Below are 11,205 nucleotides of genomic sequence, written 5' to 3'. Positions count from 1 at the left end.
GCTTTTGGCCTAAATGGTCACTTGAAGCAGAAATTAAATCCAGCTTATCCGTGTGGTTGAGCGGAAATGGATCTTCCATCAAAACGATCGCTCTCCTGCACGCTTGCACCGAGAGCTCGTGTGTCCCAGGCTCTGCCTTCTCTCAATTACTGCTCTCATTAAGGCTCGGGGCGGTCATAAATACTGAATTTAGATAATTACAGCACAGCAGGTAGGGCTGAGGAACACAAATGCAACATCGGCGCTCGGGGGAATCAGTTTTCCAGAGAAGAGTGGCTAAACCACGGCCCTGCCCCGGGAATAGGGAAGATCCTGGGAAGGGATGAAGGGTGTGCCGGGGAGGGATGATGGGAATCCCGTGGAGGGATCCCGCCTGCATCCAGCTCCTCGTCACACCAGGAGCTGCTGCTCAGCTTTCTGAGTCCCTCCTGCCCCTCACCCAGTCTGGGGACATCCCAAGCCAGCTCCGGATAAACGCCCTTGGCATGGAATGGGATCACGCACAGGACAAGGCGATGAAACAGGGCTCTGAACCGCTTTTATTCCAAGGGGACACACCCACACTTCTCCTCCCTGTGCGTCCCCACTGCCCTGAACCACACACCAAATCCCTCACGCTCTCCTGGAGCCGGGCGTTCCCTAAACCCTCCACAAAACGCTCGGAATATTCACAGATCCCCGAGAGCCCCGCCCCGGCTCCTCTCCGGGGCCAAATGCAGTTTAGGGAGGGGACAGAATCCCTTCACAGCGTCCCTCGCAGCGAGCTGGACGCTGTCCCTGCCTGCCACCGCCCTGTGCCGCCTCGGGATGCTCCAGGGCAGGGATGTGGGGCCGAAGGCTCGCTCCTCATCCTCGCCAGCAGCCGCCGGCTTCTGCAGCAGCGCCGCGCTCAGGGGATGCCGAGCTGCGGGGCGTCTGTCCTGCGCCAGCCCGGGGGACAGAACTGGCCATCAGCCCCGGGGCTGGAGCCTTTCAGAGAGGCCCTGCGGGAGCTGAGCCTCCGGCAGACCCTGCGGACGAAGGTGCGGAAGACGGAGGTGCGGAAGATGATGAAGACCCAGGGATCCACGATGGAGTTGACGGAGAGGAAGCGCAGCGCGCTCAGGTCGGCGTTCTCATTGAAATCAGCGGCGAAAGCCCCCATGTACGCCCGGATCTGGCAAAAAATCCAGGAAATAGGAGAAAATCAGGGAAGGTCAAGGAAATGGGGGGGAATGAGGGGAGGTCTTGCTACGGTGGGGATAAAAATATCCCCGTGAGGGCAGCAAAAGAAGTTTTAACCCTTCAATATCCCTATGGATTGCATCAGGATGTGCTGTGGGTTGCAGATCCGGCTGGGAGTGGGGCTGGATCATGGATGGTTGTGGCACAGGGATGCTGTGTCCCCAGCGGGATGTTAAAGCTGGAAAGGTGGCCCTGGTGACCGGGGTAGTTTCATGGATGAAGAAATCATCCAACCTTGGCAGGTGATGCTCTGGCCCCAAGGCTGGGGCACCCCACTGGTGCTGCCATGGAAACTGGACCTGGCATCCATTGGCTAACTCAGCAGGGATTCATCCTGACTGAGGACCACTGGGGTGGTCACAAAACCAGTACGAGCCCAGTGGTGCCAGGGCTGCTGGTGGCTGATACCTCACGATACGGTTCCAGAGGTGACAGAGGGGACAGGAAGAGGATGTGGAAATTGTCACCAAAGGCAGTGGCAGCACCAGCACACACCCCCCACCCTGATCCCAGGGTAGCCCCTCCTGTGGCACCAACTCTGCCCGCAGAGGGTGATGGAAAGGTGGAACTGCAGGATCTGGGCCCAGGAATGGGGGAGGGGAGGGGCAGCGAGGGCTCTCTCATGCTGGGGGTCTCCCACCCCCACCCCACCAGCGGGACCCCCATCCCTGGGGAAGAAATGAGAGGATTTCAGGGCGTATTTCAGTGGGGTTCAAAGGGAGCTGGATGTACCCAGCAGCTTTGGGACACGGGGGTGGGAATGGGGGTTATTGAGGGGTCTGATGGGGTGGGAATGAGGGTTATTGAGGGGTCTGATGCAATGAACTGACCCCCCCAAACCTTAAACACCTCAGAGGAACAGAGGAGTGGTGATGGGATGGGATGGGATGGGAGGGGCTGTTATTCCAATGGAGCTAAAGCAGCAAACTGATCCCTGGGATGGGGTGGAGGACACTGAGATGGGACTAAAATAATGACCTGACCCTCCAACACCTCTGGGACAGAGCGGTGATGGTGAGAAGGGTGTTCCAGGGGGATTAAAGCAATGAACTGACCCCTGGGGATGCGGTGCTGGGATTGGATATTCCAGGGAGGGGGCAATGGAATGACCCTCCCCGGGACAGGGTGGGGTGGAGGGGGCAAATATTCCAAGGAAGTTTGAAAAATAAATCAGCCCCCAGGACAGGGTGGTGGGGTTGTTGTGGTTATTCCAGTGGGATTAAAACAATGGATTAACTTCCCCCATCCCAGGATGGGATGTTGGGGGTTATTCCACGGGGGCTAAAGCAACAGTCAGATCCCTGGGACAGGGTGGGGGACACTCAGAAGGGGGACAGAGTAATTACCTCAGCCCCCCCCCCCCCCCCCCCAGTACCTCTGGCACAGAGTGGTGGTGCTGGGGGGTTCTTCCATGAGGGTTAAAGGACAACTTCTAATTTAATTTAATTAATTTAAATAATTTAAATAAATTGAGGACTGGGGATGTGGTGCTGGTGTTGAGGAGGGGCAACCTCCCAGAATGGAATAGTGGAGGTGGGGGGGTGGAATTTATTCCAAGGGGATTAAAGGAATAACCTGACCCTTGGAGAGGATCCTAGAGGGTGGTAGGGGTGGGTTATTCACAGGGCACTAAAGCAATGAACCCCCCCGGCACCTCCAGGAGGGGGTGGTGGTTCCAGAGTTTATTCCAAGGGGCCAAAGCAACCCCTGCTCCCCCTGGGAGTGGGTGGTGGTGATGGGGGGTGGGGGGAGGGGTTATTCCAAGGAGTTTTAGGCAATGACCTGATCCTTGTGGGCGGAGTGGGGGAGTATTTAGGAGGCAAAGTCTTGGCCCCCTACAAGCTGGTGGGGGTGTCAGGGTTTATCCCAAAATTAGTGCTCTGACCCCCCCAGGACTGAGTGGTGCTGGTGGGGGGGATATTCCAGGGTGCTTTAGCCACGGCCTGTTCCCCATGGAGAGGGTGGGGGACTGTTCCAAGGGGGCCAAATCATCAACCCAACCTCCCTGGGAGGCGATGGTGCTGAGGAAAGGATATTTTTCCAAATGGATTAATGCAACGACCGAGCCCTGGGGCATGGGGTGATGGGTGTTTGAGGGGGGCCAAAGCACCCACCCACATTCCCAGGGGCAGGGGCGGGGGGGGGGGGGGGGGGGCATATTCCAGGGTGCTCAACAATGTCCTGACCCCCATGGACAGGGTGGGGGACTATTCCAAGGGGGTCAAATCACCAATCCAACCTCCCTGAGAGGCGATGGTGCTGAGAAAGGGTATTTCCCCAAGCGATTTAATGCAATCACCGACCCCCGGTGAGGCACCAAAGCGAGCACCCCCGCTCCCAGGCGCAGGGGGGGTTTTCCTGGCGGCGGGGGGCAGTGGGATTACTCACGATGAGCGGCAGGGAGCAGACGGTGAAGAGGACGGTCATGAGCCCCAGCAGGACGAGGTGGTCGAGCTCCTCCATGCGCGGGGCGGCGGCGGGGGGGGTCCCGCGGCGGGGCTGCCTCCGGGCCATGCAGTACAGGTGCCTCATGCTGCTCACGTTGCACGCCACGATGGCCAACACCAACAAGCCCATCAGGCTGGCGTAGAGCACGGGGAAGACCAGCTGGCGTGGGCCACCGCCGGCCATCCGGATGAAGCACCACGTGCCCGGGCAGTACTGCATGGGTGCCCCAAAGCCCAGCAGGGGCAGGGCGCAGAACAGGGCGCACAGCCCGGCGGCCGCCGGCCCCAGCGTGGCACCCAGGCGGCGGGTCAGGTGCCGCCGGTAGAAGTAGGGATGCCCCAGGGAAAGCCAACACTCCAGCGCCATGGCCAGCAGCAGCAGGGTGGGGGCCAGCCCGAAGAAGGCCATGAGGAAGGCGAAGAGCTGGCACAGCACCCCCGGCTCGTCCTCGCCGAGGCCACCCGGCCCCAGCTCGCTGAGGCTGCGGTTGTAGGCGTACGCGGCCAGCACGATGGGGCTGAGCAGGCACTTGCCCAGCAGGTCGGTGACCGCCAGCCCGCTGACCAGCACGTAGAACGCCGACACCCGCGGCGGCCGGCCCCCGGGCGACCGGGACCGCCGCCGGTGCTGGCCCAGCAGCAGCAGCGCCAGGACGTTCCCCAAAAGCCCGGCGGCGAACAGCACCGAGCTGGGCACGGCCGACTGGCCGCCCTCGATGTAGCGGCTGCTGCGGCAGCGGTAACCCTCCGTCTCCATCGGGATCACCGCCCGCGCCGGGACGGGCTCCGAGGGAAGCCCCGCTCCGCCTCGGGGTGACCCGCGCTGCACCGGGGTGGGATCAATGTCCTCCACCGCAGCGGGGTGGGATAAAATCCCGCACCGCACGGCGGTGATGTCCCGCACCGCGCCGGGATGGGATGGAATGGGATGGATGTCCAGCACCGCGCCGGGATGGGATGGGTGTCCTGCACCGGGATGCGATGGGATGGATGGATCGCACCGCGCCGCGGCTGCCGGCAGCGACTGTCCCGGCGGGGCGGGCGGCCCCCGCCGAGGAGGGAGGGAGGGAGGGAGGGAGGAGGAAGGAGGAGGAAGAGGAGGGAGGTGTGGTACAACCGGGCACGGCCCCCGGGACGGCCCCTTCTCGCCGCCGGCCCGCCCCGGCCGTCGGAGCTCGGCTCCGGGGGCAGGGGGGTTGCACTGCTCCCCCGGGAGAACCGAGGCTCCCGGGGAGAGGGAGGGGATGGGGCCGGGAGTGAGTGCCGGGGGTTACGGTGAGGGGCTCTGGGATGAGACGCTGGAGGGGAGGGAGCTGGGGCTGAGCCCCTCGGGGGTGGGGAGTGCTGGAAAGGGGACGGGGCTGAGCCCCGGGCGAGGGAGTTGGGTCCAAGCACAGAGGGGGGAGTTACGGGAGAGGGGGGACTGAGCCCTTGGAGGGGGGACAGGGCCGAGGGCTGACAGGGCTGAACCCGCGGGTGGCCCAGGGAAGGGGACTGGGGCTGATTCTCTGTGGGCATCACAGGACAGAAGCCACCTTGATCCAGTGGAAAGTGTCCCTGCCAGCGGCAGGGCGGTGGAACGGGGTGATCCTTCAGATCCCTTCCAACCCGAACGATTCTGGGATTCTGTGATATGATTCAGCCTGAGCAGGTGCCACATCTACCCGCGGCCCATCCCACGGGTGTGCCATGTGCTGGTGCCGCTGCTGACCCCACAGCCCCTGGCGGTGCTCCTCCGTCCCACCAGCAAACTCCGGGAGGAGCCCCCGCAGCTTCTTCCAGGAAAAGCAGCTCCGACCGCAGCAACACGGCTGCAAAACACACACAGCAGCTCGCAGGACGCATGTGATGATGAATAAGCATGAAACCGTGGCTGTCTGCTTTCAGGCCACTTTTTGCTACTCGGGATGAGTGTACACGAAGCACAGGGAAGTATCAAGATGACGGCAGGGGTGGGAAGGGAGGTCTAAGGGGCCAGACATCAGCATGGCAGGTTTTAGTGATGGGCTGTAGTTCTGCTGCTGCGTGAAGGGAGTTGGTGATTCCTTCAGCAGTGAGGGCAGGGACTGTTTGTGGCAGTGCAAATGAAAATCTCAGCTCTGGAAGAAATCAAGATAAAGCTCGTTGTAGCTCAGCTCTCACCCACGGTTGGTGTTGAAGTGCTGCCCTCGTTAGGGCTGAATGTGAACCCAGAGGCTGCTTCCTGCCTGGGGCCCGAGGGAGAGGAAATTCAGCCTGCCCTGGGAAGCAATCCGAGTGATACCGTCCAAAGCAGCTCCTGGAAAACACCCACTGCCTTCCTTAGCTGAGCCGGCACCCTGGTCCCACCGACTGCTGTCAGCTCCCTGCGGGAATCCCAGCAGCATGGAGCAGGAGGAAGACGTGGTGGGATCCCTCAGGTTTTCCCAAGAATGAAGATTGGGAAGGAGAGCCCAGCACCTCTGGAGAGCTGATTTACTGGGAGCACAACCCCTGTCCTGATCCCTGGAGAAATTTGTGCCAGCCCTGCTGCGACGCTGCTAACGCCAGGGAGGAAACACTGGCAAAGGGTGCCCAAGAAGCTGTGGCTGCCCCTGGATCCCTGGAAGTGTCCAAGGCCAGGCTGGACGGGGCTTGGAGCAACCTGGGACAGTGAGAGGTGTCCCTGCCCACTGGTTGGAACTGGGTGGGCTTTGGGGTCCCTTCCAACTGAAACCATTCCGGGATTCTGTGATGGTCCCAGGGATCCGAGCCGCTGCTGGCTGAGCGGTGACTCCACACTGCCACATCTGCTCCGACTGGGGAAGAGGCTGAACTTCTGGGCTTCTCCCCCACCATTAGAAAGTCCCTTGACAGCCACCGGAAGGCCAAATTCAGCGGCAATTCAATGCTTGGCAAGAGGAGGAGGAGGAAGAACTGTGACAAAACCCAGCCCCTTCTGGAGGTGGGTGCTGCCCCCGGTTGCACCAGCTGTGGCTGGAAACCCCGAAGGACATGGGGTGCTGCTGCTCCTGACCTTGCAGTGCTCGATGGGGAAAGCCTGGGATGGAGAAGGGACTTTTTGGGACCATCTGAGACTCTGGGAGCAGGCACAGGAGGCATCCACCCAGTGCAGATGTGGCTGATGGTGTCAGAACGGGTGGGCAGGGGGATGATTTCACCTGGATTCCTTCCCCTGCTGCTGGAGGATCTGATGCTGATTGCGGCCAACCACGGTGCCCATCCTTCTCTGTGGAGAGGGATGGATCCCTCAAGCCAGGGATAGGTGTCCAGCCGGGAATGTAACCGCAGACTCATCTCCCTCCTCCCTCTTCCCTGGGAGAGAACCCGGCGTGGGCAGCCAGGTTGCACCGAGTCCCCCCCCGTTTAGCTCTTCTTTGGGCTCATTTGCATAAATTGCAGCTATTTGGGGAGGGGAAAATGATTTGGAGAAAGTCTCATCGCCACGGATGACGAATCTCTCCCGCTCGTCACGCTTCCGACGTGACCCTCTTTGGCTGGTCACATTCCTGGTGGAGAGAGGGGGGGGAAAAACCGGAATAAAAACAACCCAAAGCGGAAGAAAAAGCAGCCACGAAACCCAGAGACAAATGAGGAGCTGGAAAAACTTGAAGCATCCACAAGGAATTTTAATTGGGTTTTGGTTTGGGTTTTTTTCCCCAACACTTTTGTTGACTCCCTACGGCTTCTCCTTGCCACATTTTGGCGAGGGGTGCCTGCTCCAGAGTTCTGCCATGTTTTTTCCAAGCTTGGCTTTTCCCAAAGAGCCGCCGCTGCCCGGAGGAGCCGTGTCCGCCTGCTCTTTGTCACAACTCGGGGCGGCCGCGCTGGGACTTTCTCCCTCCAGCTCAGCGCTCCCTTTGGAAGTGTTTGTCGTGGTGTCTGAATACCCTAATTTAGAGCCCGTAGCCGGGGAGGGCTTTGGCAGCAGCGCCGTGCCGCGGAGCCGGATGCGGGGATGCGGCTGCCCTGGAACGGCGGCTTTGGCAGCTCCTGCTGGACATTCCCATGCGGAGCAAACCCGGCTGGGAGAGTCCTGCAGGGAAGAGCCTCTTCCTTGCCCGCGAGCGCTGGATCGCCTCTGCCTGGTGCTTCCCGACCCATCCCAGACTCGGTTCCCTTCCCGGGGACCCTGCTCCTGGAGCAGAGCGTTGCCTTCCCCTCCGCGGGGTCCTTTCCCAGTTGTTCCCACGTCTTCCCCAGCTCCGGTTTCCCCAGACTAAACAGGCTTTCAAGCCTTTCACTCTCTCCAGACGGCGGGATTTGGGGATTCACAGCTCCCTGGCGTGGGCAGGCGATGCTCCCGCTGCCAAAATGATGCGCTGAGAGGCTGGGGAGGCAGCCGGGGTCAGGTGTCCAGGGGTCGGAGCACAGGGATGGGGAACCCTCACGTGGGGGTTTTTTCCTCCTTTGGAACAATGGGGTTTTTTTTTTGCTGGGAAGATGCACCGAGCATCTTAAACACGCCCAAACCCCCTGATTTAAATTGATAGATGGAGACAGGGCTGCTCCTCGTGTCCCCCCATCCTGGCGGTGACTCCTCAGCAGAGGGGAGCTTTGGTGCACGGAAGACACCAGAGCCGCTCTGAGTCACCGGCTGCAATCCCGCCGATGGTTTCCAGCTGCGGGCTCGCCCTGGAGGGGGAAAAAAACGCCCTGGGAAGTTGGGAATTGTGCCGACAGCCGTGGGCTCGTCCCGTGGGGGGTCCAGGGGCTGCAGCCACCTCCTCCTGCCGCGTTTCCAGGGGCTGCGGGCATCGCACCCTGCCAGGGGGAGGAAAACGAGGGGAAAGAAAGCAGCCCCGCGGTGGGAAGGCGCTGGGCAGGAAAGGGGCGATGGAGCAACGCTTCCCAGTTGCACAAGCCCAGCCCGGGGCAGGGTTTGTCCCAGCTGTGGGATGACCGGAAAGAGCGAGGAAAGTGGTTTGGGGCTCGGTGGCGTTTCCAGCACAACCAAGGGCGAGTCAGGGGGAGGCTGCACTGCGCGGGGCGGGATCCGGGGGCTGCAGGGAGTGACAGGAGGGGCCTGGGACCAGAGTGAGGGGGGCCCTGGAAGTCAGAGGGGATCACCCCTGGGATGGGGAGGAAGGAGGGCTGAAGGGGGTGAGGAGGGAAAGGAAAGGAGAAAGAGGGAAGGAGGACACCTGCACCGCGGGCCCCGGTGTGTGTCCGGGCTGGGAGGGTGCAGCCCTGATCCTCTCCTTTGGGTCCCGGCTGTGCCACCCGTGGGTGTCTGCGGGGTGCGGGGAGGGACCTGTGCCTGAGCAGGGAGCAGCGAGGGGTCCCGCCGGGAATGGGGGGCTGTCCGTGGGTGCGGCTGTCGCATCGGTGCGCGGTGCGTGTCCCGGTGCGGGCGGCAGGCGGCGGCAGCGGCCGGGATCGCCGGGATCGCCGGGACTCAGGACCGGCCCCGCTCCCCGCCCCATCCCGCTCCTTCTCCTCCCCTCCCGGCAGCGGTGCCCAGCGCTCCCCGGCCGATTCCACCTAAAGGGCTGCCTCCAACAGCAGAAGGACGTGGAGCTGCTGGAGCGAGTCCAGAGGAGGCCACGGAGATGCTCCAAAGGCTGGAGCCCCTCTGCTCTGGAGCCAGGCTGGGAGAGCTGGGGGTGTTCACCTGGAGAAGAGAAGGCTCCAGGGAGAGCTCAGAGCCCCTTGCAGGGCCTAAAGGGGCTCCAGGAGAGCTGGAGAGGGACTGGGGACAAGGGATGGAGGGACAGGACACAGGGAATGGCTTCCCACTGCCAGAGGGCAGGGATGGATGGGAGATTGGGAATTGGGAATTCCTGGCTGGGAGGGTGGGGAGGCCCTGGCACAGGGTGCCCAGAGAAGCTGTGGCTGTCCCTGGATCCCTGGAAGTGTCCAAGGCCAGGCTGGACAGAGCTTGGAGCAGCCTGGGCTAGTGGAAGGTGTCCCTGCCATGGCAGGAGGTGGGACTGGATGATTTTTAGGGTCCCATTCAACCCAAATCCATCCTTTTTTCCCTCCATCTCTCTGTCTCTTTTTTCCTTCCTTCCTGAGATGCCTGTACCTCGTTGGGGAAAAACCACCTAAAGGGGATTTGAAGGATTCTGAAGGGGTTTTTTTGTTTTGTTTGTTTTAATTTGGGGATTTAAAATCCCCCCAAAATTTTGAAGCTCAGTTTAACGGGAGAAGAATCCTGAACTGAAAAATAAAATAAAATCTCAGGAAACATAACAATAATTAAATGCAGGGGGCTGGCTCGCTGCTTTAGGCATGGAAAGGTTGTGAACCGCACACATGCGAGGACTTCCATCCCTCTGACTCTCCGTGTGTCCGTGGAGCTCCCCTGTGGATGCACAGCCTGTCCCGAGGAGGGCGGGGCAGGCAGCTCCCAAATGTGCTGCCCATGTGTTCCGCGATTTCCCATTGAATTCCCAGCCACCCCAAGCCCTCTGTCCCCATTTAGCCGGATCGCTCAGCCCTAAAATCCCTTTTAGCCTGAAACGCCGCCGGGGCTGCATCCGTCTTCAATTTAAAGAACAAATCCTCCCGCCTGCAGCCGGAGCGAGTCCTGCCGGGCCCGGGTGACCTCGGCGCTGCTGGGCGCTGCTTTTTGGTCACAGCGGATGCGAGGGACACGTGTCGGGGGGGAATAACCTCTTCACCCAGCCCCGAGAGGCTCCGCGGGACAAAGGCTGGCGGGGGGAGACGGAGCCGGGGAAATGGGGCTGGAAGCAGATTTGCTCGGAGGGGCTGTCAGTGGGAGACAAAGACGGGAAGCAGATAAATGCAGGGAACGAGGCTAATTGCTGGGATTAGTCACCCCCGAGCCCTCGGGGGCTGCAGGGGTCAGGGCTGGAGGCCCCAGGAGGTCAGGCGAGGAGAGATGAGCTGGAAAGAGGTTTTGGGGGGCGACTTGGGTTTGTTAGAGCCGTGGGAAGGGCTGAATCCCATCTCTGAGGGTGCTCCCAGGGCGGGCCATGGGATCCCAGCTTCTGCAGGAGCTGGTCTAGGCAAAGATGTCCCTGCCCGTGGCAGGGGGTTGAAACAAGATGGGATTTAAGGTCCTTTCCAACCCAAAGCATTCCGGGATTCTGTGGGTCCCTGTCCTCTTCCAGCTGGGCACATTCCAGGGGCACCTAATCCATGCAGCAAATAAAGCCTAAATCTGCAGCAAACTCTTGATTCTGGGTATAAACACCCGAGGAAGTGTCCCAAAGCTGCAGCAGCTCAGCCCAGCGGGTGTCGGGGTCAGAGCCCTGGGATGGGGCAGGATCAGACCTGTGTTGGGGGGTTTAGGTCAGATATCAGGGAAAGGTTCCGCTATTCCAGAGGCTGCTGGGCACTGCCCAGGCTCCCCAGGGAATGGGCACGGCCCCGAGGCTGCCAGAGCTCCAGGGGCGTTTGGACAGCGCTGCCAGGGATGCCCAGGGTGGGGTTGTTGGGGGGTCTGTGCAGGACCAGGAGCTGCCCTGGATGATCCCTGTGGGTCCCTTCCAGCTCAGGGAATTCTGTGATTCTGTTCCATGATTCTGTGCTCTGGAGAGTGATGGGGACAGGCACTGTGCGTCTGCTGTGCCTTGTGCTGCAGGGA

At 61.1% G+C, this 11,205-nt stretch overlaps 1 protein-coding gene across 1 annotated transcript; it reads right to left on the bottom strand.

The window, feature by feature from the left end:
- Window positions 1–516: 516 nt before the first annotated feature.
- Window positions 517–4,714, bottom strand: PTGDR (prostaglandin D2 receptor). Its single transcript, XM_048308488.1, has 2 exons — window positions 3,613–4,714; window positions 517–1,156 (listed from the first exon to the last, which is right to left on the bottom strand). Exons 1-2 carry the CDS (start codon window positions 4,426–4,428, stop codon window positions 890–892), a joined length of 1,083 nt encoding a protein of 360 aa, XP_048164445.1. The 5' UTR covers window positions 4,429–4,714; the 3' UTR covers window positions 517–889.
- Window positions 4,715–11,205: the final 6,491 nt, after the last annotated feature.

This window comes from Corvus hawaiiensis, chromosome 6 (genome assembly GCF_020740725.1).
Source record: "Corvus hawaiiensis isolate bCorHaw1 chromosome 6, bCorHaw1.pri.cur, whole genome shotgun sequence".
NCBI lineage: Eukaryota > Metazoa > Chordata > Aves > Passeriformes > Corvidae > Corvus > Corvus hawaiiensis.
This window is presented reverse-complemented; position numbering and strand designations above follow the sequence as displayed.

What these genes read in the sequence shown, in the direction of transcription:
- PTGDR (XM_048308488.1), bottom strand. Translation starts at nt 4,428, where the DNA reads ATGGAGACGGAGGGTTACCGCTGCCGCAGCAGCCGCTACATCGAGGGC. An exon ending in TCTGCTCCCTGCCGCTCATC is followed by an intron (nt 1,157 to 3,612) that starts GTGAGTAATCCC and finishes ATTTTTTGCCAG; the next exon opens with ATCCGGGCGTACATGGGGGC.